The sequence below is a fragment of the Hyla sarda genome, chromosome 4 (genome assembly GCF_029499605.1).
Source record: "Hyla sarda isolate aHylSar1 chromosome 4, aHylSar1.hap1, whole genome shotgun sequence".
Classification (NCBI taxonomy): Eukaryota; Metazoa; Chordata; class Amphibia; order Anura; family Hylidae; genus Hyla; species Hyla sarda.
This window is the reverse complement of record NC_079192.1, coordinates 64,268,571-64,295,550: the sequence shown is the minus strand read 5'-3', so window position 1 is coordinate 64,295,550 and position 26,980 is coordinate 64,268,571. Positions and strand designations below refer to the sequence as shown.

General features: G+C 44.6%; 1 protein-coding gene across 1 annotated transcript in view; it reads left to right on the top strand.

Annotated features, from left to right (window-relative positions):
* The first annotated feature begins 241 nt into the window (after positions 1 to 241).
* Positions 242 to 26,980, top strand: part of POLD2 (DNA polymerase delta 2, accessory subunit) — a 34,440-nt gene continuing 7,701 nt past the window's right edge. The window contains exons 1-9 of the mRNA XM_056571214.1: positions 242 to 361; positions 5,887 to 6,115; positions 7,657 to 7,778; positions 17,178 to 17,301; positions 17,629 to 17,743; positions 20,197 to 20,395; positions 25,265 to 25,345; positions 26,421 to 26,578; positions 26,652 to 26,779. Of these exons, the coding sequence (XP_056427189.1) occupies positions 359 to 361; positions 5,887 to 6,115; positions 7,657 to 7,778; positions 17,178 to 17,301; positions 17,629 to 17,743; positions 20,197 to 20,395; positions 25,265 to 25,345; positions 26,421 to 26,578; positions 26,652 to 26,779 (1,159 nt within the window). The 5' untranslated portion in view covers positions 242 to 358. The remainder of the gene's footprint in view (positions 362 to 5,886; positions 6,116 to 7,656; positions 7,779 to 17,177; positions 17,302 to 17,628; positions 17,744 to 20,196; positions 20,396 to 25,264; positions 25,346 to 26,420; positions 26,579 to 26,651; positions 26,780 to 26,980) is intronic.

Here is a 26,980-nt window from a genome sequence, read left to right as displayed (position 1 = left end):
TAACCATACTTGGGATCAATGTGAAACTGTAAACATAACATTTAAGACCCCCCTTATAAACTGACCCCTTTATAAGGTGAATACTGACCCCCTAATAGTTAATGCTGCAGTTTCAATAATAGTAATAAGATAATGAAGCTTCATAGGCAGCTATACACTTCAATGGCAATGACTCAGGTGCATTACACTCTCTTGCCACAAGGGGCCGCCAATGAGCCTCCTTTCTTCCCCTTCTGTTCATGGCTGTTTACGACCTTCCCAACATGGCCGACTTCAGACGACGTCGCCCGGGGATTACGTAAGCGGCCGCACGCGGCGGGACCGGTGAAAGAAGGGCTGCAGTGGCGGGAGCTGCTGGATGGTGAGTAATTGGGATTTATGGCTATAGGTGATGGTACTACAAGTACCAGCATGATAATATACCCTATCATAAGTGTGGAAGCAGAAGTCCCATTGTGCATTGTAGTGGTTAGCATGGCATGCTGGGACTTGTGGTGTCACATGTCATTCTCCTCTACCTGTCTTGTTGGGATATGCCAGTGCAGTGGTCACTAATCAGTGCTGTGGCACTACAACTCTCAGCATGCCCTGGCAGTACTGATTGGGGAGCAGTGCACTAGATGCTTTGTAGGATGTCCTGCTGCTTGACTTTTCAGTGTTTTCCAGAACAGTAGGGGAGATTTATCAAAACCTGTGCAGAGGAAAAGTTGACCAGTTGTCCATAGCAACCAATCAGATCGCTGCTTTCATTTTTGAAAAATGAAAGCAATCTGGTTGCTATGGGCAACTGGTCAATTTTTCCTCTGCACAGGTTTTGATAAATCTCCCCCAGTGTGTCTGCAGCTGTTGCAAAACTTCAACTCCCAAAGAATGCCTGGGCATGCTGGGACTTGTAGTCTTGTAACAGCTAGGGGCACACTGGTTGGGAAACACAATAATTCCCATCCTGGAACTCCCCAACTGTTGCAAAACTACAACTCCCAGCATGCCCCAACAGCCTCTGGCTGTCGGGGCATGCTGGGAGCTGTAGTTTTGCAAAACCACACAGCCCCAGGTTGCTATATTCTTAACCCCTTAAGGACCGGGGGTTTTTCCGTTTTTGCATTTTCGTTTTTTGCTCCTTGCCTTTAAAAAATCATAACTCTTTCAATTTTGCACCTAAAAATCCATATGATGGCTTATTTTTTGCGCCACCAATTCTACTTTGTAATGACGTCAGTCATTTTGGCCAAAAATCTACAGTAAAACGGAAAAAAAATCATTGTGCGACAAAATTGAAAAAAAAAACGCAGTTTTGTAATTTTTGGGGGCTTCCGTTTCTACGTAGTACATTTTTCGGTAAAAATGACACCTTATCTTTATTCTGTAGGTCCATACGATTAAAATGATACCCTACTTATATAGGTTTGATTTTGTCGGACTTCTGGAAAAAATCATAACTACATGCAGGAAAATTAATATGTTTAAAATTTTCATCTTCTGACCCCTATAACTTTTTTATTTTTCCATGTATGGGGCGGTATGAGGGCTCATTTTTTGCGCCGTGATCTGAAGTTTTTAACGGTACCATTTTTGCATTGATAGGACTTATTGATCGCTTTTTATTCATTTTTAAATTATATAAAAAGTGACCAAAAATGCACTATTTTGGACTTTGGAATTTTTTTGCGCGCACGCCATTGACCGTGCGGTTTAATTAATGATATATTTTTATAATTCGGACATTTCCGCACGCGGTGATACCATATATGTTTATTTTTATTTACACAGTTTTTTTTTTTTATTGGAAAAGGGGGGTGATTCAAACTTTTAATAGGGGAGGAGTTAAATGATCTTTATTCACTTTTTTTTTTTCACTTTTTTTTGCAGTGTTATAGGGACCCATAGGGACCTATAACACTGCACACACTGATCTTTATCATTGATCACTGGTTTCTCATACGAAACCAGTGATCAACGATTCTGCCGCATGACTGCTCATGCCTGGATCTCAGGCACTGAGCAGTCATCCGGCGATCGGACAGCGAGGAGGCAGGTAGGGACCCTCCCGCTGTCCTGTCAGCTGTTCGGGATGCCGCGATTAGCCGCGGCTATCCCGAACAGCCCGACTGAGCTAGCCGGCCACTTTCGGTTTCGCTTTTAGCCGCGCGGCTCAGCTCTGAGCGCGCGGCTAAAGGGTTAATAGCGCGCGGCGCCGCGCGCTATTAGAGGCGGGTCCCGGCTTCACTATGACGCCGGGCCCTCCGTGATATGACGCGGGGTTACTGTGTAACCCCGCGTTATATCAGGAGAGCAGGACCAAGGACGTACCGGTACGTCCTTGGTCCTAAAGGGGTACTCCGGTGAAAAAAACTATTTTTTTAACCCCTTAAAGGAAAACTGTCAGCTTTCTTCCCCCGCACTAACCAGTGGTACTGGCTGGTAGTGTGGGGGACGCTGATCATTTTGATCCTTACCGTGCCCGGATCCGCTGTACTGTTCGCCCATTATCTATCGGTATATTCAAATGGGGTGCTAACTGGCACTCTGACGTCAGTGCCGGGCCGCAGCGGCGCCCAGATAATTAATATTCCTCCCCTCTCTCTTCATTACAGAGCGGGGAGAAGAGGGAGAGGAATATTGATGAGCTAGGCGGCGCTGCGGCCCAGCACTGACGTCAGAGTGCTAGTTAGTGCCTCATTTGAATATACCGATAATAGAAGATAATGGCGCAGCGGATCCGGGCACAGTAAGGATCAAACTGATCAGCGTCCCCCACACTACCAGCCAGTACCACTGGTTAGTGCGAGTGAAGAAAGCTGACAGTTTTTCCTTTAACGACACAGGACGTAAATGTACGTCCTGGAGCCCTGGAGCCCCAGAGTGCAGACAGGGACCAGCCAGTAATGGCGGACATCAGCGATCGCGTTGATGTCCACCATTAACCCCTCAGATGCCGTGATCAATACAGATCACGGCATCTGCAACAGTGCGGTCTGTAAAATGGATGATCGCATCGCCCGTGGCGCTGCCGTGGAGATCAGATCATCCATAATGGCGGACGGAGGTCCCCTCACCTGCCTCCATCTGTCTCCACTGGTCTTCTGGTCTGAGATGGAGCAAGTTTTATACATGCAAATGTGGTATCGATAAAAAGTACAGATCACGGCGCAAAAAAATAGCCCTCATACCGCTGCTTATACGGAAAAATGGAAAAGTTATAGATAGTCAAAATAGAGGGATTTTAAATGCACTAATTTGGTTTAAAAGTGTGTTTGTTTTTTTTAAGCGGTTCAATAATAGAAAAGTAGGTAATCATGGGTATCAATTTAATCGTATTGACCCAAAGTATAAAGAAAACATGTCATTTGTACCGTAGATTGTACAGCGTGAAAACAAAATCTTCCAAAATTTTGCTTTTCTTTTCAATTTCTCCACACAAATAGTATTTTTTAAACTTCGCCATACATTTTATGGTAAAATGAGTTATGTCATTACAAAGGACAACTGGTCGCGCAAAAAACAAGCCCTCATATTAGTCTGTGGATGAAAATATAAAAGAGTTATGATTTTTAGAAGGTGAGGAGGAAAAAACGAAAATGCAAAAATAAAATTGACTGTGTCCTTAAGGCCAAAATGGGCTGTGTCTTTAAGGGGTTAAATCAACTGGTGCCAGAAAGTTAAACAGATTTTGTAAATTACTTCTATTAATTTTTTTTAATCCTTCCAGTACTTATCAGCTGCTGTATACAACAGAGGAAGTTCTTTTCTTTTTGATTTTCTTTTCTGTCTGACCACAGTGCTCTCTGCTGACACCTTTGTCTGTCTCAGGAACTGTCCAGAGTAGGAGCAAATCCCCATAGCAAACATATGCTGCTCCGGTCAGTTCCTGACATGGACAGAGGTGTCAGCAGAGAGCACTGTGCTCAGACAGAATAGAAATTCAATAGGAAAAAAACTTCCTCTGGAGCATACAGCAGCTGGTAAGTATTGGAAAGGTTAAGATTAGAGATGAGCGAACTTACAGTAAATTCGATTCGTCACAAACTTCTCGGCTCGGCAGTTGATGACTTATCCTGCATAAATTAGTTCAGCATTCAGGTGCTCCTGTGGGCTGGAAAAGGTGGATACAGTCCTAGGAGACTCTTTCCTAGGACTGTATCCATCTTTTCCAGCTCACCGGAGCACCTGAAAGCTGAACTAATTTACGCAGGAAAAGTCAGCAACCGCCGAGCCGAGAAGTTCATGACGAATCGAATTTACTGTAAGTTCGCTCATCTCTAGTTAAGATTTTTAAATAGAAGTAATTTACAAATCTGTTTAACTTTCTGGCACCAGTTGATTTAAAAAAAATATATATATGTTTTTCACCAGAGTACCCTTTTAATGGAAGCCCGGACACTATGTCAATCCGTTGTATGATGGAGCCAACAATTGCTGACAGACCAGGACTTAAGCCAGGGCTTGACCAGTTAGTCCTCTAGGAGGAAGCAAAAAATCAAAAATAAATGAGAAGCCAAATTTTTTTTCCCAGTTTTTGCGTGGTGAGCTTTAATTTTTAACTGTGCCACTTTTGCGTAGTATTGACTTTTTGATCACTTTTTATAGAAATTTTTTGAAAAAGCCGCAATTTTGGTGCTTTTTACTGCGAATATGCCGTTGACCGTACGGGTATTTATTTTATTTTTTGAGAGGGGTGTGGATGGGAAAAGGGGGTGGTTTAAATTATAATAATGCATTACATTGATTTGAGAGCGGCACTCTAATGCCACAGCTCGCCTTAGGCGGCGACCAAACCACAGGACCACCAGGTTTGTGCTTCGTAACGGTTTATGTGACGGACATGGGAATGATCTTTGATGTCTGTCATTGCCGGCAGGTGTCAGGTGTCAGCTGCTGATAGCAGCCAGTACCTGCCAGGTATGATGCAGGCCCGGCTCTCAGGCACGCATTATACTTCCACACGTTAACTCATGACATAAATGTATGTCAGGGGTCAGAAAGGTGTTAATGAAAAGGACTGACAAAAAACCTAGGGATTTGTTGAGTCCGCACGCTTCTCCTGGCTCATTCTAATAATTGGTGGGGAACTGAACACTCAGAACTGGACTGATCAAAAATGTTTTGTCTCTAGGACGTGACAAAAGTTTTGGTAAATGACAGGGACACTTGAGGTGTGCTCCTATAATTCTGGGTTCACACCCCATCTTTGTAATAAAATTTCCGTATACGTTTTCAATGTGAAAACCGTACGGAACCGTATTGCAAACCGTATGCATTGACTCTCCATTGAAAACTGTATGCCAAAAGATGCCACCGGTTGTGTCCATTTTGTATCCTGTACGGTTTTGGCCTTTTTTTTTTTTCCCCCCCCGTACCCAAAACCATAGCTTACCACTGTTTTTGGTCCGGGTGAAAAACCTTATTGAAACGTATATTTTTTTTTTATTTTTTTTTTTAACATGGGAGTCAATGGGAACCGTACAGAACCGTATTTGCATACGGTTCCATTCTGTTTTCACCATACTGTTTTTGACTTTGCACAGTTTTGTTTCTTGAAATTTCAATCAAACAAGTGAAACTTTATTCATAATGGAATGAAAAGTTAAAAAATGTATACACACGTTTTGATACAGTTTAGTCCGGTTTTGAGGAATCCGTTTTTTATCAAATACCTGATACGGGAACTGAATTGCAAAAACGTGGTGTGAACCCAGCCTAACAAAGGGCTTGGTGGGTACACTGGTGTCTCCAGGTAGCACTTACATTGTTATGCTGTGATTTATATAGGCAGCACAGCGTAAGATCATGGCCCTCTGTGTTAAGGGATAAAGCAATTATATTTTCCATTGATCATAATATATCAATAAAGAAAATAAATTTACACAGAACTCCTTTACTTCACAGGTCGCCATCATGTTCACAGATCTAGCTGTCGGTCAAGGGCCTGGACTCCTGTCACCTCCATCTGAAGCTCCTGCCACTTTCACCAGAATGTCCAATGCCCTGTATGCCAATCGCTCAGAGAGTTATAAACTGGGGGAACGCACCTTCACCCGCCAGTATGCCCACATCTATGCCACCCGACTAATGAAGATGAGGCCACTTCTTATAGAGCATGCAAAGAAGAAATGGGGTATGTGTGTGAGGAAGTGTTTTCCATACAGTGTGTCTCCGGCTGTTCAAAAACTACAACGTTGGCTGTCCGGGCATGCTGGAAGTTGTAGTTTTTCCAACAGCTTGAGACACACTGGTGCATGAGGATCATGAGTGTGTCCAAGGGTCATGGACACGATGGCTGATTGACAAGGCTGCAGTAGAAACACAGCCTGCAACAACACTGTTGTAACAGAGTTTTACCAAACATGTGCCTCCAGCTGTTGCAAAACTACAACTTCAAGCATGCCTGGACAGTCAAAGGATGTCTGGGCATGCTGGGAGTTGTAGTTTTCCAAAACTGTAGGCGCACAGTTGAAGGTAACACTGTTGCAAAAAAAGAGTTATCCATACACTTTACCTCCAACTATTCCAAAACTACAAGTCCCAGCATTACAGGACTGCCCATGGATGACACACATGAATTACATAGGAAGATGTAAGTTATATACTCACCATATTGTCTTTGGTGGTAGAGTACAGGCAATCTCCAATAATTGTGTGTGTGTGTGTGTGTACAGCATAAATCCAGAGGGGAAAGGGTTGTAGAGCAGGGCTGCCAGGCTTCTGAGAGCAGTGAGTCAGCAGAGTGAGGGAGGGGAAGGAGTCATTACAGTGCAGGCAAAATATTTTGTGAAATATGGGTGACAGACATAAAAATTACATGTACATAATCGGGATTAGGTACATCTAACAGTTTTTAGTTTTTTTTTGTCTGATAGGTACGCTTTAAATCGGTACTCTGGTGGAATTTATTATTTTTTTTAAATCAACTGGTGCCAGAAAGTTAAACAGATTTGTAAATACTTCTATTTAAAAAGATTAACCCTTCCAGCTGCTGTATGATCCACAGGAAGTTATTTTCTTTTTTAACTTCTTTTCTTTCTGACCACAGTGCTCTCTGTTGACACCTCTGTCCAGGTCAGGATCTGTCCAGGTCAGGATCTGTCCAGGTCAGGATCTGTCCAGGTCAGGATCAAATCCCCATGGCAAACCTTTCCTGCTCTGGACAGTTCCTGACATAGACAGAGGTGTCAGCAGAGAGCACTGTGGTCAGACTGGAAAAAAAACTACACAGCTTCCTCTAGAGCATAAAGTAGCTGATAAGTACTGGAAGGATTAATATTTTTAAATAGAAGTAATTTACAAATCTGTTTATCTTTCTGGCACCAGTTGATTTCAAGAAAAAAATGTTTTCCACCGGAGTACCCCTTTAAGGCAACATTTCTGGGGGATACTGATATGAACATATCCTCGCTGGACATTCCTTGCTTTCTTTCCTGCTTATAGTGTTCAATACAGTCACTGTGCATCTAAATCACCATATACTTTGATATGCGCTGCTGTCACTGTTTAACCCAGGATGAAGACATTGATGTTCAGTAAGGGGGTCAAGACATCTAACAGCTATGTATTTGGTGAATTAGTAAGCTGGAGTCGGGCCCTATTTATTCTGCAGGGAAGACCTCTGTGTATGTGGCAGAACATGGATAAACCCAAAAGCTGTCTTTTTACTTCCAGGTGAGGATATAGCTGTGCGGAAGTTATGTGAGCTCCAGGTGGCGGAGAGGTGCTGTGTGGTAGGAACGCTTTTTAAATCGATGGAGCTGCAACCGTCCATCTTGCGGGAGATCAGTGAAGAGGTACAGGCCTTTCCTTGTTTGCCTTTTCTTTGTATTCCAGTTTTCTACAGTCTATGGCCCAGATTTATCAAAGAATGTCTACGGAAGAGCTATTTTTCCCACGTTTATTTGGGAGGTGGGTTTGACTGACGTGACATTTTTTTACTTGCGTTTTAGACCCTACAATCAAATTTGATTGCGGTGTCTAAGGGGTTAAAGCCGGGCACCACCGTGATGCGGTGATAGCCACCAGGACCACCCAGCTATGACCCGCGGTCAGCTCCTGAGTGCATGTCATAGAAGGGGAGTGGGACGCGGTCGTCCACAAGAGGTTAAAGGTTGAATTGGGCAAGGTAGAAATTATTCTCACGCCTACTGGTGATGTAGCTTTTCACCTAAAAAAAAAAAAAAAAAAAAAAAAAGTACCTTTACGCACAAAATAGCGACTTTTGCCAAAAGTCGCTAATGATAAATACGTGACCACTGCATGGTCAAAAAGAAAAAGTTCTACGGGTAGGCAAAAAGAGTCACTGTCTATATCAAAAGGCGCATAAAAGTCGCTAAATATGCTGCTTACGCCTGAATTGCGCCCCCTCCCATAGACGCCCCCACCCATAGACTTGCATTGAGGGGACAGGCATGACTTCACACGGGGGCGGAGTCCTGACGTCACGGACTTCCGTTCCCGTAGTCGCGACTCAGACCCTCCAGCGGTTCCGGTGAAAAAACAGGTGGGTGCCGCATGCAATAATGCGGGGGTCCCCAGCGGTGGGACCCCCGCGATCAGACTTGGATAGGGGGTAAAGACATAAAGGGTACCTCTCATCAAATAAACTTTTTTGATATATTTTAGATGAATGAATGTTGAATAACTTCCCAATAGCATGTTAATGAAAAATATGCTTCTTTCTATTGTATTTTTCCCGATCAGTCCTGTCAGCAAGCATTTCTGACTCATGCTGGAGTCCTAAACACTCAGAGCTGCCAGCCTGCTTTGTTCACAGCCAAACAGGCTGTGAACAAAGCAGGCTGGCAGCTCTGAGTGTTCTCCTTTGTGAACAAAGCAGACTGGCAGCTCGTAGTGTTTAGGACTCCAGCATGAGTCTGAAATGCTTGCTGCCAGGACTGGTAGGGAGACCCCTAGTGGTCATTTCTTCAAAGTGGAAAATTAAATAGAAAGAAGCATATTTTTTAATAACATGCAATTGTAAAGTTATTCTGCATACATTAATCTATAATATATCAAAAGTTTTTTTTGTTGAGAGGTACCCTTTAACAGACTCTTTAATTCAAAAAACAACAATAGCATTACCGTGCAGTGTCTGGGACAAAAAAAAAGAAAGAAACGGGACAAGCAGCAACAGCAATGTCTTTCATCCAGTTACAAGACACCAATTTCCTTTCCTGAAAAAAAGTGTTTCTTTTAACATAGTTGTAAAAGGAGTAGTGATTTAGGTGTAAAAATCCAATACGCAGCCTAAAAAAAAATCATATAATTAGAATACAATTCCTTGTTTTTACCTTTTTATAGGAGTTTTGTAGCTGTCTTTATAAAATGACCAATATAATAGATTTATTTCTGGTTGATGATAAGCATTTAGGAGTTAGAAATTGTTGTATGGCCTAGAAGCGTCAGGCGCCTTTTGTAAACCGTTCAAGAATCCTCCTGAAGGTGGCAGGCAAAGCATTAGTTGTCAGTCACTATATCCGTGTTTCCCAACCAGGTTGCATCCAGCTATTGCAAAACTACAACTACCAGCATGCCTGGACAGCCTACCTTGTGCCCATTTACAAACTGGTGCAATGCCATCTTGAAATGATGGGGAGCAGTTATATGCACCTACCATGTTTTTCATGCAAATTGTCGTAAATGTACTTACTTATGTTATAAAATTACTTTAAAAAAAAGAAACATACTTGGGCAACGTTTACATGACTGTTTGCATCCAACCCGTTAAGGGACCGATCAACTCTTTATTTGCATGGGGACCGACACTGACCCAGTAATTTTACAGGATTTCAGCACACCATTTTTCTCCGCTAAACTTGACGAAACTGCCGACAGGGCTCCACGTAACAGAGCCCAACGGTAGTGTGAACGAGGCCTTTCTTACTATTTTATTTAACTGTGTCATTAAAGGGGTACTCCCCAGAGGTCAACAGAGAGCACAGTGGTCATGACATCAGAGGAAATGCATTTCTTTTTTGGATTTCTCTTTAGTATACAGCCCCTAAAAAGTACAGGAAGGATTAAGATTTTTTTTATTAGAAGTGATTTACAAATCTGTTTTAACTTTTTGGCACCAGTTGATTTAATAAAAAAAAAAGTTTTCCACTGGAGTACCCCTTTAAGACATTTCTAAATTTAGTATATGAGGGTATTGGTGACCTGGGACCTGTACAATGAAGGGGCCCACAGCACTCTGGACCTTGGACAGAGCCCTTTTTCTCATAGCTTGGAGATTTCTATATCTGCATGCTTTATTGAAGGAAATAACATTGAGCTTGTCATATTATAGATTATATCAACATAGCGTACGTACCGGAGAATACCCATAGGGACCATTCTTGTTTGGCTTCATTGGGGGAGATTTATCAAATCCTCTGCAGAGGACGAGTGGTGCAGTTACCCATAGCAACCAATCAGATCGCTTCTTTCATTTTTAAAGAGGTCTGTGAAAAATGAAAGAAGTGATGTGATTGGTTGCTATGGGCAACTGCACCACTCTTCCTCTACACAGGTTTTGTTAAATCTCTCCCATTGAGTTCAGGGAAATGGCCAACAACATAGTTTTCGCTAAGATCTCTGGATTTATCAAAACCTGTGCAAAAGGAAAGTGGTGCAGTTGCCCACAGCAACCAGTCAGATGGCTCTTTTCATTTTTCAGAGGCTTTTTTTTTTTTTTTTTTTAACCCCTTAAAAATTTTTACACCTTAGGACCCGGCCATTTTTTGAACATCTGACCACTGTCAATTTAAACATTAATAACTCTGGAATGCTTATGACTAAGAGCGCTTGTAGCGCTTGAAACGCGTAACCCTTGTGTTCCTGCTTCTGTCTACTAATAAATCGGATTTTACTTGCAACTGAGCTGGACTCCATCTTCCATTTTCTACATTTCCTACGGCGTTGTCCCACGCCAGGAGTCCGTGCTCCATGTGTCCGGGTGGGGTGAGCTGGTTGGACTGTCTTTGCTTCCTTCTGGAATGCTTTTAGTTATCATTCTGATTCCGAGATTGTTTTTTCGTGACATATTCTACTTTAACATAGTGGTAACATTTTGTGGTAACTTGCATCCTTTCTTGGTGAAAAATCCCAAAATTTGATGAAAAATTTGAAAATGTAGAATTTTTCTAACTTTGAAGCTCTCTGCTTGTAAGGAAAATGGATATTCCCCAAAAAAAAATTTTTTATTCACATATACAATATGTCTACTTTATGTTTGCATCATAAAATTGACATGTTTTTACTTTTGGAAGACACCAGAGGGCTTCAAAGTTCAGCAGCAATTTTCCACAAAATTTTCAAATTCACTATTTTTCAGGGACCAGTTCAGGTTTGAAGTGGATTTGAAGGGTCTTCATCTTAGAAATACCCCACAAATGACCCCATTCTAAAAACTGCACCCCCAAAGTATTCAAAATGACATTCAGTCAGCGTTTTAACCCTTTAGGTGTTTCACCGGAATAGCAGCAAAGTGAAGGAGAAAATTCACAAACTTCATTTTTTATGTTCTTGTAATTTTTACAAGGGGTAAAAGGAGAAAATGTATACTTATATTTGTAGCCCAATTTCTCTCGAGTAAGCACATACCTCATATGTCTATGTAAATTGTTCGGCAGGCGCAGTAGAGAGCTCCGAAGCGAAGGAGCGACAAGGGTATTGTGGAGAGTACATTTTTCTGAAATGGTTTTTGGGAGGCATGTTGCATTTAGGAAGCCCCTATGGTGCCAGAACAGCAAAAAAAAAAACACATGGCATACCATTTTGGAAACTAGACCCCTTGAGGAACGTAACAAGGAATTAAGTGAGCCTTAATACTCCACAGGTGTTTCACGACTTTTGCATATGTCATTTTCACTAAAATGTGTGTTTCCCCCCAAATTTCAAATTTTTGCAAGGGTTAATAGCAGAAAATACCCCACAAAATTTGTAACCCCATCTCTTCTGAGTATGGAGGTACCCCATAAGTTGACCTGAAGTGCACTACGGGCGAACTACAATGCTCAGAAGAGGAGTCATATTTGGCTTTTTGAGAGCAAATTTTGCTGGGGGGGCTTGTTGCATTTAGGAAGCTCCTATGGTGCCAGGACAGCAAAAAAAAAAACACATGGCATACCATTTTGGAAACTAGACCCCTTGGGGAACGTAACAAGGAATAAAGTGAGCCTTAAAGGAGTACTCTAGTGCAGAGTATTCCTGCTCCGTCCTTCCGGGGCTGCAAAATAAATGAAAATAAACCATCACTCACCTCCCTGGGTTCCCGCGGAGCGTCACTACAGCTGATCGGTCCTCCGGGCCATCTCCTTCATACGTCCGGGTGTAACGAAGCGTCACATAGCGCTCAGCCTATCGCCGGCCGAGGCAGAAGATCACAGCGGCCGGTGATTGGCGGAGCACCATGTGACGCTTTGTTACACCCGGAAGTATGAAGGAGTTGGACCGGAGGACCGATCAGCTGTAGTGACGCTCCGCGGGAACCCAGGGAGGTGAGTGATGGTTTATTTTCATTTATTTTGCAGCCCAGGCAGGACGGAGCAGGAATACTCTGCACTAGAGCACTCCTTTAATACCCCACAGGGGTTTCACAACTTTTGCATATGTAAAAAAAAAAATATTTTTTCACTAAAATGTGTTTCCCCCGAAATTTCACATTTTTGCAAGGGTAATAGCCAAAAATACCCCCCAAAATTTGTAACACTACGGGCGAACTACAATGCTCCGAAGAGAAGGAGTCATATTTGGATTTTTGAGAGCAAATTTTGCTCGGGGGCATGTCGCATTTAAGAAGCCCCTATGGTGCCAGGACAGCAAAAAAAAAAAAAACACATGGCACACCATTTTGGAAACTAGACCCCTTGGGTAACGTAACAAGGAATTAAGTGAGCCTTAAATGGGCACTGTCATGAAATCTAAAAATTGATATGTTGTAGTACTTAAGTACTACAACATATCTCTAATATACTTTAATTAAAAAAAGTGATTTTAAACCAGTTTAAAATCGCTTTTAAATTCGGCCACTAGGAGTCGCCCTACTAGTGGCCAAATGCATTCGGCAGTGACGTCACTACTGAATTTCGACTCATTTAAGCCTGGCAATGATATGAAATTCAGTCACTGAGGTGCTCGCTCCCGCCTGTCAATCAAACATGTCTTTTTCGGGTGGTCGGAGGGAGAAGGGTGGGGGGGGGTTGCGCGGCGGGGCCTGGGGGAGCGGGATGTGTGGCAGCTACGGCTGAGACTGTTTTCGCCACAGGGTGCCTACAGTTGTTTCCCCACTACAACTCCCAGCATGCCCTGACAGCCAATAGATGTCAGAGCAAGCTGGGAGTTGCAGTGGTGAAACAGCTGGAGGCACCCTGTGTAGTTGAACTAAGGGCAGAAGTCGGACCCCCCAGCAGGCATCAGTGACGTCACGCCTGCTGGAGAAGTCTGCCTGGTAGTGAGCACACTACCAGGCAGAAAAAAAAGCATTTTTAATATAGTAAAAAAAAAAAATGTAAAGGCAGTTAGGTGGTTAGGGATAGATGGGCAATAGGCAGGGACAGAAAAAAAAAAAAAAAAAAAAAGGGATGATGGGAGCTACCCTTTAATACCCCACAGGGGTTTCACGACTTTTGCATATGTAAATTTTTTTTTATTTTTTTCACAAAAATGTGTGTTTCCCCCCAAATTTCACATTTTTGCAAGGGTTAATAGCAGAAAATACCCCACAAGATTTGTAACCTCGTCTCTTCTGAGTATGGAGGTACCCCATAAGTTGACCTGAAGTGCACTACGGGTGAACTACAATGCTCAGAAGAGAAGGAGTCATATTTTTGCTCGGGGGGGGCATGTTGCATTTAGGAAGCCCCTATGGTGCCAGGACAGCAAAAAAAAAAAACACATGGCATACCATTTTGGAAACTAGACCCCTTGAGGAACGTAACAAGGGGTAAAGTAAACCTTAATACCCCACAGGGGTTTCATGACTTTTGCATATGTAAAAAAAAAAAGTTTTTTTCCACTAAAATGGTGAGTTTTCCCCAAAATTTTACATTTTTACAAGGGTTAATAGCAGAAAAGACCCCCCACAATTTGTAAATTTCTTTGGAGTAAGAACATACCTTATTTTTTGATGATAATGGCACGGCGGATGCACAGCAGGTCTTGCTGGAGTGGGAGTGCAGTCAGGGCCCCCCCCCCCCTCAAGGAGCGTTAATGGGGGAGCACTGAGCCCTAAAATAGGGGAACACTATGGGGGACAACGGGCCGTAACTGGGGTATACAGGTGGGGTACAAAGGCCCGTAATATGCGCACCCCGCTCAGGTCGAGAGAGAGCGCTGTGCATTTGAGGCAACATAAAAAAGTCCCCGATGATAGTGACTCAGTGACCTATGACCCATTTTTGAAAAAAAAACACCCCCAGAGGTCTTATCAAGTTTTTTTTTTTTTTTATGTTTTTGGGGCAATTTATGGGGTTAAAAATTTGGAATGTACTCTGGACTTGGTACATTGGTAAAATTATGGAAAATCAACATAAAAAGGGAAAATTTAGGGCTCCATGGAAGTGTGATACTCCCTGAAGCAGCCTATGCAGAGGCCCGAATTATCTGGGCAAGTCTCGCACTGATACTTGGTGTCCTTCTGTCTCCCCTTCCTGTAACATACTCTGCATTTTTTCTGGGTTCGTCCCTTCTTTCCAGTGGGGGGGATCACACCTGGAAAGTGTTGGCCTGGGACGATCCTGGTGCCTATAACTCCAGTTCCTTGGGAAGTCCGGCCTGATCTTTCCCAGTCAGCAAAGATCAGGAACCTTAGGACTTCTTCTTGGTACTGGAGGAATGTCCCTGTGTTGCCAGCGTACTGGGATAGTACAAAAGAGTTGTACATGGCAACCTGTACCAAGTAGACCGCAACTTTTTTTTTTACCATGCCCGTGTTTTCCGCATGGCGTTATATGGCTTGAGGACTTGATCTGAGAGATCAACTCCCCCCATATACCAATTGTAGTCCAGAATACAAATGGGTTTGAGGACTGTCCCACGGTACCTCGCACAGGGACAGGTGAGCTGCCGTTCCCATGAATAGTGGTGAGCATAAGGACATCCCTCTTATCCTTATACTTCACCAACAACAGGTTATCATGGGTCAGGGCATGGGACTCACCCTTGGGGATAGGCGTCTGGACCAAATTTAGAGGGAGGCCTCTTTGGTTCTTCCGCACGGTCCCACAAGCGGACGTGGATCTGGCGGAAAGGGATTTGAACAGAGGGATGCTGGTATAAAAGTTGTCCACGTATACGTGGAAACCCTTATCCAGCAATGGGTACATAAGGTCCCAAACTATTTTCCCGCTAACACCCAGAAGGGGGGAACAATCTGGGGGTTCAATACGGGAATCTCGTCCCTCATATACTCTAAACTTGCAAGTGTACCCGGAGGTACTCTCACAAAGTTTGTAGAGTTTCATGCCATACCGCGCCCACTTCGAGGGAATATACTGGCGGAAGATGAGTTTCCCCTTAAAACTGATAAGAGACTCATCTACCTAGAGCTTCCTAAGCGGTACGTAGGCCTCCAAAAATTTGGCCCCAAAGTAATCGATGACTTTGTAAAGCCGGTCATGGGCGGGATCACCTCTGGGCGGCATAATGCAGGCATTTCCGAATCGCCTGCGAACCGCTTCCGTGTCATTGCCATACTGTAAAGCGGGGTCTGGTAGAGGACGTCCCCGCTCCAGTACTGACGAGCACTTGGTTTTTTTGACCTGGCCCATATGCAGCGTGAGGCCCCAAAATGTCCTCATTTCCGCCGTATCAATGGTGTACCATTCATTGGACCTGGCCAAAAACGAATTGGGGTGGTGGGCAATGGAACAGGGAACTATGTAGTGTGTGGTCCTTGGTGTAAACTTACAGAAAAAAAAAAAAAAAAGCTGCGGCCAAATAAAAAAAAGGGTGGCACTCGCAGCACCCTGAACCCCTAATAGGGCCCGGGGTCACACGGATCAGGTGACAGCGGACCCTTGGGGACCTGTCGGGGGGGGGGGGTTACTTTTATTTTATTAAATTTTTTTACTGTTTTTTCACTTTTACTTTCGTTTTGATTCCTGTCCCTGGAAAAAGCTCACCCTGATCTAATGGGGTCCTCTTCTTCCTGATGGTCTCCGATGCTCCGAGGGGGGATCCTGGTCCTTATCTTCCCGCTTTGCTCGCTGACTGAACTCAGTAAGCGCGCAGAGCGGGGAGAAGGAGCCGTTAACCCCTCCTCTGCCGCACTGCTATTGGCCGGACGATCGCCGGCCAATAGCAGAGTTGCTGGGGAGGTGACAGTATTGTCACCTCTCCCCAGCAACGGCAAGTGATTGGCGGTGTAACCTACACCGCCGATCACCATTTATTACCTGTCCATCGGGTCACAATTGACCCGAATGACCGGAATCGGCGCAGATCGCTGGCGTGAATTCGCTTGCGATCTACGCCGATCGCCGAAGTGTGGGGGTCCCGGGACCCCCCTCTTCATTTGCACGGCATGCCTGCTGAACGATTTCAGCAGGCATGCCGTTCCGATCTCTGCCCGGCGAGCGGCGGAGACCGGAATGACTCTGGACGTATGCATACGTCTTGGGTCCTGAACAGGTTAATTATAAAAGAAAAAACTGGTTGCTATGGGCAAATGCACCACTCTTCCTCTACACAGGTTTTGATAATTGTCCCCCAATGTGCAATAGACGCTCAGTATTACTGTGGATTTTCGAGGACTGCAGTGTTTTATCTTAGGAGGGAGGCGCTGCCCTAACTAAACAATGAGCCCCTGACTGACTTCTTGGCATTTACACTGATTCATACTTTGAGGCATTTACGGTAATTCAATCAAGATTTGTAAAAAAAAAACAAACATAAAATCCCTGTATAAACACTGAAAGTTTAAAGCGCTTACAAAATGAAATTTTTGAGTGATTGTTCCCCCCCCCCCCTTCAAAGCTGCACTGCTGCCATATAAATCGCCTACAAATATAGTACTTCGTTGCATAGGGCAGTGCTTCCCAACCAGTGTGCCTCCAGCTGTTGCAAAACTACAACTCCCAGCATGCCCGGACAGCCATTGGCTGTCCGAGCATGCTGGGAGTTGTAGTTTTGCAACAGCTGGAGGCCCACTGGTATAGGGGAATGTTTGCAAGATACATTGACTGTTCTTCTTTTCCCTTCATCTCTAGCACAATCTCCTGCCTCAGCCTGTAAGGCATAAATATATCAGTGATTCAGATGAACTGATACTAGAAGACGAGCTGCAGAGGATCAGGCTGGAGGGGGCCACCGATGTGCAGATGTTTGTGACTGGTGGGTGTCTTCAACTACAATACTGGAACACATTTACATTTAGCGTAGGGTTTCCCAAACAGGGCGCCTCCAGCTGTTGGGAAACCCTGCTGTAGTTTCGCAACAGCTGGAGGCGCGCCGGTTGGGTAACACTGCATTAGATGACCATTGAGATAGATGACCATTCCTGCACAATAGTGAAACACTATTTGTCTCTATGTATTTTATATTTCAGTTCTTCTCTCCTTCCCCTCTCATTGCATGCAGTCTCACACTCCATACTGCAGCTGCACACCCCCTTTCCTATCCGTCTTCTTCATGACCCCTATCTTCCCTGTGCTCTCCTAGGTGCTGTGATAGCAGTCCTCGGTACAGAAGGCGATGCTGGAAAATTCACAGTTGAAGATTTCTGCTTGGCTCCTCTTCCCTTACAGTCTCCTCTTCCAGATTTGGAGGAAGACAGGTGGGTCCTTCACCTCCCACCCCCTCCTTTTTGCTTTTCTAGGTAGCAACCCAGAGTCTATATTCCCTTCTCCATAAGCGTTCTGCTGACAGATGAGTTTTAATTTAAGTCTTATTTTTCATAAAAGAGCAGACCATGTAAAACCACAATTATTCTGCAGCCAAACTCGAGGACTTGGAATGTGTTGGAGAAACACACTGAGCAATTTTCTTCTGGCCGCCTCTGTAGTTCTTTTTATTGGTGTCATATTTAAATCAGGCAAGGTAGAAAGAAAAGTAAAATAATAAAAAAAAAACTTAAAGGAGTACTTTAATGTTTTCCAATCAGCTGCTGCTGCAGATTTGTAAATTACTTCTGTTTAAAAATCTTAATCCTTCCAGCTTTTTTTGGGGGGTGGGGGGAAGCAGAGCAGCACCCACGGGTCACATATGACTAGTTCCCCGATGCGGGGACAGCAGGCTGCGAATCATGATAGCGCTGCGGCTGACATGTTGTTAATTCCCCTACCATGGGGGATTATGATAGCAGATTCCCCTGATTCCCCCCGCAGGTGCATGGTCCCCATGGCAGGGAAGGGGCTAATTGTCAGCCGCTGCGCTTATACACTGATATCCACGTGGGCGCTGTATTCCCCCATGAAGCTTTGGCTATCACAGCAGGAGACATCCTCTTGCTGTGGTAGCCGAAGTCGCACTGCAATGAACAGTGTTTGGGGATAAATATATATGTCACATGACACTCGCAACCCCCCCCCCCCCCCCCCCAGCCCCCGCAGTAACCAATGGTAGGGGGCGGGTGTGCGATTGTCAGCCAATAGAATGTGATGGGGCTGTGATGCTCAAGCACTAAAAAGTGTGGAGTCACCCTATCACATTCTATGGCAAAACACCTTCTACGGCACCACACCGGACCCCCGCGATCTCCAACGAGATCACGCCCCTTCCCATAGACATGAATGGAGGGGGCGTGGCGTCACAATCATGGAAGCCCTAGGCTTCCGTGACCGTATTGCCGCAGCATCGGCCTGTAGATCGTAGTGGGTCCCAGCAGCCGGACCCCTGCGATCAAACATGTTACTCCCTATCGTTTGGATAGAGGCTAACATGTCTAGGGTGGAGTACCCCTTTAAAGTTACAGAAAGGTGGATTAGGACCTCAGTATGGATGATGGGTGTGGAGCAGATAAACAATCATTTTGTCATTTCTGGGGATAAACACCAGATTGTGATGTGTCTTGAAAGGTTTGGCGCGGTGCCCGATTTTGTGGACCAGTGAAGAAGAGACATCAGTTTTTGGAAAAGTACAAAGAAATGCTTTCTCGTGAGAAGCCATGTAATTGAACACACATGCAGGCGGCTCTCTGATCCAGTGTTATAATGCATTCAAGAGATCACAAGAGCCACTGGGGGCCGTGTATGCAAGTAAACTACACAAAGGAAAATGACTGGGTTCAGCCATAGGAATCAGTCAGGCATGTCTACCTTCATATCTTTACAAACTCTGCTAGGTTGTAATGGACATCACATTTTAAACATGCACAGTGATGTAGGCCCCCCTAATAGTACTAGAGTATAGAACTGAGCAATGCAAAAGGGGAATTGAGGCTACAATGTTCTCCAAGTGTTATGTCTAGTGCATGGTCTGAGGGGATGGTGCATGGACATGGATTCATAAAACAGCTAAAAGAGAAATCGTGCACCATCATACTCCACTTTTTATTTTAAAGTAGAAGTATAACATACAAAAACGTAAAAGTTAAAACTTAAAATAAAAGTTTTAGATCACAAGGGGGTCCGGCCGCTGGGGATCCTGGCTCAGCCCAGGAACAGAGCATGTCGATCCTCATACGAAGCTGCAGCTGACACGCCCCCTCCATATATCCTCACACAAAGCTGCAGCTGACACGCCCCCTCCATATATCCTCATACGAAGCTGCAGCTGACACGCCCCCTCCATATATCCTCATACGAAGCTGCAGCTGACACGCCCCCTCCATATATCCTCATACGAAGCTGCAGATGACACGCCCCCTCCATATATCCTCATACGAAGCTGCAGCTGACACGCCCCCTCCATATATCCTCATACGAAGCTGCAGCTGACACGCCCCCTCCATATATCCTCATACGAAGCTGCAGCTGACACGCCCCCTCCATATATCCTCATACGAAGCTGCAGCTGACACGCACCCTCCATATATCTCTATGGGAGAGCCTTCGGCTCTCCCATAGAGATATATGGAGGGGGCGTGTCTGTGCCGCTTCATGCACGGGTCGACTAGTCCCGTTCCCGAAGAGAGCCAGGAGATGGCGGTTGGTCCCAGTGGTCAAACCCTACACCTCTCCCCCCACCCCTGTGATAGGGGATACATTTCTCCCATGGATGTCTTGCTGAAAGTTCCCTCTTCTGTATAGTCGTTCAGTCTTTAGTCACTTGTTTGTCTCTTTGTTATAGGTATGTGCTGTTGACATCGGGTCTGGGCCTCGGAGGAGGCAGTGGGGACAGCCTCTTGGGGTTGCAGCTGCTTCTTGACATGGTGACCGGGCAGGCAGGAGCAGAAGAGGAGCAGAGCTGTGCCGCTCGGATATCTCGAGTCATCCTGGCAGGAAACCTTCTTAGCGAGAACACTCAGAGCAAGGACTTTCTCAATAAGGTACAAGATATCAGACCTACATTTGGGTTTTCAACGATTTGTATATCAAAGGTATAATGATATTGACAGACAAAAATATACGCATTACTGTAGTTATCCCTAATATTATATGGAATCTGTCAGCTCTATATCATGCTCAGAGCTGCAGACTTGGCAAGTATGCATGCTAAAGCTCAGCCTGGCCACTATGAATTCAGCTTATAAGGAAAACATGATTTTATAACTTTGCAAATTGCAATCAGCAGAGAGAAAGGTATCATCGTTTTATCAGCTATCTTCCCATGTCTGAGTATGATAATAAAGATGGATATTCCCTAATAGGGTAACAATCATTTGAACGCACCATGTGGCTCCAAGGGCCATGTCTTTTCACTTTTGCTCAGCTAAAGCCAGCAGTATACAGAATTGCTAGAGAAGTGCAATGCAAGTTTATGGAACTGCATCAGTTCTGTATATCGCCCACGTTAGCTGAGTGGAGAGGAAGTGAAAGGATGTGGTACTTGGAGCCACGTGGTGTGTTCAAATGACAGTTATCCTAAATGTTATCCCCTACCGAATGGAATCCCCTTACCTCTTTTAACCCCTTAAGGACTCAGCCCATTTTGGCCTTAAAGGGGTACTCCGCCCCTGGCATCTTATCCCCTATCCAAAGGATAGGGGATAAGATGTTAGATCGTCGCGGTCCCGCTGCTGGGGACCCCGGGGATCGCCGATGCAGCACCCCGCTATCATTACTGCACAGAGCGAGTTCGCTCTGTGCGTAATGACGGGCGATACAGGGGCCGGAGCAGCATGACGTCATGGCTCCGCCCCTCATGACATCACGGCCCGTGACCTTAATGCAAGTCTATGGCAGGGGGCGTGACGACCGCCACGCCCCCTTCCCATAGACTTGTATTGACGGGGGCGGGACGTGACATCACGAGGGGCGGAGCCGTGACGTACCGATGCTCCGACCCCTGTATTGCCCGTCATTACGTGCAGAGCGATCTCGCTCTGCGCAGTAATGATAGCGGGGTGCTGCATCGGCGATCCCCGGGGTCCCCAGCAGTGGGACCCCGGCGATCTGACATCTTATCCCCTATCCTTTGGATAGGGGATAAGATATCTAGGGGTGGAGTACCCCTTTAAGGACAATTTTATTTTAACATTTTCGTTTTTTCCTCCTCGCCTTCAAAAAAAAAAAACTCTCTTATATTTTCATCCACAGACTAGTATGAGGGCTTGTTTTTTTGCGCGACCAGTTGTCCGTTGTAATGCCATCACTTACTTGACCATAAAATGTATGGCGCAACCAAAAAAATACTATTTGTGTGAGGAAATTTAAAAAGAAAACCACAATTTTGCAAATTTTGGAAGTTTTTGTTTTCACGCCGCACAATTTACGGTAAAAATGACATGTGTTCTTTATTCTTTGGGTCAATACGATTTAAAATGACACCCATGATTATATACTTTTCTATTACCGTTGCGCTTAAAAAAAATTGCTAACCTTTTAACCAAATTAGTACATTTAAAATCCCCCTATTTTGAAGACTTATAACTTTTTCATTTTTCTGTATAAGTGTCGGGATGAGGGCTCATTTTTTGCGCCGTGAAAAAATTTTGGAATAAAATATTATAAAAAAGCAGGAATTTTGGCCTTTTTTGAAAACATTTTTTTTTACGTTCATGCCGTTCACCGAACGGTATCATTAACATTATATTTTAATAGTTCGGACATTTACGCATGTGGCTATACCAAATATGTTTATAAAAAAAAAAAAATTTTATACTTTTTGGGGAGTGAAATGGGGAAAATGGGACAATATAAATTTTTATTGGGGGAGGGGATTTTTCAATTTTTCCCCCCCTTTTTTTCCCTTTTATTTTTACACCTTTTATGTCCCCATAGGGGACTATTAATAGCAATCATTCGATTGCTAATATTGTTCAGTGCTATGCATAGGGCATAGGCACTGATCAGTGTTTTCGGTCATCTTCTGCTCTGGTCTGCTCAATCTCAGACCTGAACAGAAGACCCATGGAAGGCAGCTGAGGTAGGTGAGGGGACCTCCGTCTTCTGTCTTGGATGATAGGATCTCCGCTGCAGAGCTGCGGGCGATCCGATCATCCATTTTAGTGACCGCAGCGCTGCAGATTCCGTGATCTGTATTGATCATGGCATCTGAGGGGTTAATTGCAGACATCCGCGCGATCGCTGATGTCGGCCATTACCGGCGGGTCCCTGGCTTCAATCAGCAGCTGTGACCTGCCGCGCATGACCCGAGCATCCCTCAGATGCTCGCGGTCATGTATAGGACGTAAATGTATGTCCTGGTGCTTTAAGTACCACCGCACCAGGACGTACATTTACGTCCTGCGTCGTTAAGGGGTTAAAAGGAGCATAGTCAAAAGCTTGGTGCAGCCAATCACTGCCGCCTCAGCCAATCACTGGCCACAGTGGTGTCCTGTCTCAGCCAGTGATTGGTTGGGCCAGCAGGTCTTGCATGAAGCTCTTGTCTCAGAATCAGGAAGACATCAGGGGACCAGTGGAAGGTAAGTATGGCTATTTGTTTATTTTGCCCCAGCAACATACAGTGTTCGTTTTTGCCAAAAGCTGAAATACCCCTTCTAAGGCAGTTGTCCAGAAATTGACAACTTCTCCCCTACCCACACCATAAACCGCACATCTCCACAATCCATGTAAGAAGTATAACCATAATTTGCTAGCTGCAGCAATAAAAACCGGGACCCATAAAAACTATTCAAACACTTTTGCAGGTGTATAATATGACTATTTTTGTTTAGTAGAAGGGTTCTCCCAGAAATATCACCACAAGCTCATACATTTTACAGCTGACAAGAAGTCTGTGTACTTCTCTGACTGATGTGTCTTTGTATCACTCCATATTACTAAGGGCAGATTATTGCTAGGATCAAGAGACTGAACTCCTACACTGTTCTGCAGATGAGTTATAGCAATGTCTGACTTGTGCAGGTACAAGTGACCTCTGGAGGGGGAATGGGAACATATACTTTAACAGCATCTATATGGTGGTTGTGCTAGTCCTGTGCTGAACATAACACTGGTACGAATATACATTGCAGCATAGGTCCGTTATATTGATCGGATGTTTTATCGGGTGTCACTGGAGCTTCTTTTCCACCCACAGTTCCACGTCAATGGTTACTTACACCCCCTGTTGGTCTAATGCGCATGCTTCTGAACTTAAGACTAAAACTTTTAATGATAGCGTGCTGCCCTCTCTATAGGTCTACTCTGCGCTTCGCATGACAGCAGATTTAGCCAAAAACCCTAATGAATGTTATGAAATCCTTGTTTTACTCTGCATTGGTGAGTGGCCCCCAGGTCTTGGCTACTTAAAGGGGAACGCTAGTGAAAAACAAATGTTTTCAGATCAACTCGTGCCAGTTAGACAAGTAGAAATAATTTACAAATCATTATTTATTTATTTTTTTATTTAAAAATCTTAATCCTTCCAGTACTTATCAGCTGCTGTATGCTCCAGAGGAAGTTGTGTAGTCTTTCCATTCTGACCACAGTGCTCTCTACTGCCGTCTAAGTCCATGTCAGGAACTGTTTGGAGCAGGAGAGATTCGCTATGGAGATTTACTTCTACTCTGGACAGTTCATGGCATGGGCAGAGGTGGCAGCAGAGAGCACTGTGGTCAAGACTGGAACGAACTATACAACTTCCTGTGGAGCATACAGCAGTTGATTAGTACTAGAAGGATTAGGATTTTTATACAGAAGTAATTTACAAATCTGTTTAACTTTCTGGCACCAATTATAGAAACATAGAATGTGTCGGCAGATAAGAAGAACCATTTGGCCCATCTACTCTGCCCAATAATCTGAATCCTATCAATTGTCCCTGGCCCTATCTTATATAAAGGATAGATACTTATCCCATACATGCTTAAACTCCTTCACTGTATTTGCAGCGACCACTTCTGCAGGAAGACTATTCCATGTATCCACTACTCTCTCAGTAAAGTAATACTTCCTGATATTACTGCAGAAACCTTTTCCCTCTAATATAATACTATGTCCTCTTGTGGTAGTTTTTCTTCTTTTAAATCTCCTCTCCTCCTTTACCGTGTTGATTCCCTTTATGTATATAAAAGTCTATCATATCCCCTCTGTCTCTTCTTTCTTCTATACATGTTAAGGTCCTTTAACCTTTCCTGGTAAGTTTTATCCTGCAATCCATGTACTTGTTTAGTATCTTCTCTGAACTCTCTCTATAGTATCTATATCCTTCTGGAGATACGGCCTCCAGTACTGCGCACAATACTCCAAGAGAGGTCTCACCAGTGTTCTGTACAGCGGCATGAGCACTTCTCTTTCTACTGCTTATACCTCTCCCTATACATCCAAGCATTCTGCTAGCGTTTCCTGCTGCTCTATTACATTGTCTTCCTACCTTTAAGTCTTCTGAAATAATTACTCCCCAAATCCCTTTCCTCAGATACTGAGGTGACTTGAAAACCCCTTTAACTTGGTATGATATGTATGATGTTAGCCAAGTCATGAGATTCTTGATGGTGGGTAGCCAACATTCATCAATGTCAAGACTGCATAAAAAACTTTCTATTAAAATCAATTGAAGTTGTCCAGGGGACAAAGACTTTGAGACGTCTTTAGGTGGTATGTTCCAATGTTAATTACCACCAAAAAGATTGGACAACAGACGTTTCTGTTCCTAGATGCAGTCGCCATACCTTGTGTACAGCTCTCAATTAATGCTGACAATAAGACACTAAAATGCCCTTTATAGGCCTACACACCTTCATCACTCCCCCCGGGGGGGATCGTAAGGTTGTCGTCTGATATTCTCACCTGTAATCTTCTATATTCTTCAGGCGAAGTATCTTAGTAAGAAGACTCAGGCAGCGAGTGTGGAGGCTGTGAAGATGCTTGATGAAATCCTCCTCCAGCTCAGTGTAAGTCTTGGCACAGGCATCTTTTTCTATGCTATCTGCTTGCGAACCGTCCAATGTCTTTAGCCTTCGGTTAGTCTGTGTATAAGTCTGTAAAAACATTTCTTCAGCTGCACAGAAGTCGTGCAGTTGCTGGCGAGGAGAGCTGTCTGTCCAGAGATATTACCAGCACTGCCTTCCTTATTGCTAAATGCTTGACACTCAATGACCAACGTATATACAGTGACCCCCCCGACCTACCATGGCCCCTACATACGATCATTTCAACATACGATGGCCTCTCAGAGGCAGCATCAACATACGATGCTTTTGTATGTCGGGGCCATCGCATAAACGGCTATCCGACAGCGCAGACTGCTTCAGCTGCCACCGGATAGCAGTTTACGGTGCCCCGTGTGGTTTGCTGACGATCACTTACCTGTCCTCGGGGCTCCGGCGCGTCCTCTTTGGGATCCTCTTCATCGTCGGCGCTCTCCATCGTCGTCGTCATCGCTTCGCCAGCGACGTGATGGCGGCGACGGAGAGCGAGGATGCCGGGGAAGCAGAGGCCTTGCCGGAGCGTCGGGGACACCATGGGGACGCGGCGACAGCGATGGAAGGCGACATCCAGGGCAGCGGTGACGGTCCGGAGCGGCTGGGACACGTGAGTACAACCTCCTATACCAGTGGTCTTCAACCTGCGGACCTCCAGATGCTGCAAAACTACAACTCCCAGCATGCCCGGACAGCCAACGGCTGTCCGGGCATGCTGGGTGTTGTAGTTTTTCAACATCTGGAGGTCCGCAGGTTGTAGACCACTGTCCTATACTTTACATTGCACGGATCCCTCAACAGACGATGGTTTCAACAAACGATGGTCCATTTGGAACGGATTACCATCATATGTTGAGGGACCACTGTATACAGTTCAGAACGCGATCATGTGATCTTTGGTTTTAGCAGACCTGGATCACCCCTGCTGTCTTTGTCAGCTGGCTGTATCCCATATACATGGCAGCCCTTGTTATGGGGGAAATACATTGTAATGTTCATCTGTCCCCCTCTTTCTGTCACACTTAAGTCTCTTCCTTATCCATAGGCCTCTGTCTTTGTGGACGTCATGCCCGGAGCGTTTGATCCTACAAACTACATCCTTCCTCAGCAGCCCCTGCACCGCTGCATGTTCCCTCAGTCCGCACCATTCTCCACCCTTCAGCTTGTTACAAACCCCTATGAAGCAGACATCGATGGAGTCAGGTACTTATTGTAGCGCTGTATCATGTGATCGTTGACCTCTGTAGCGCAGCCTGACTGTCTGATATTTCTACAGGTTTCTGGGCTCAGCTGGTCAAAACGTCAGTGATATATACAGGTACTCCAGTATGCAGGATTATCTGGAGATCCTGGAATGGACGCTGCAAGTGGGGCACATGTGTCCTACTGCTCCGGATACCTTAGGTAGGAAGGAATCAATGTAATACATAACACACTGGAAATGATAAAAGTATAAAACGTAACAATATTAGTATAACTCCTGGCATTCTAAGTGAACCATTTTGCATTTTTATTTTACATGGGGACCATTATTCATCACAGATTATTTATAGGGGTATTTCAGCAAAAAACAATGTATCCCCTATCCACAGGATAGGGAATAAG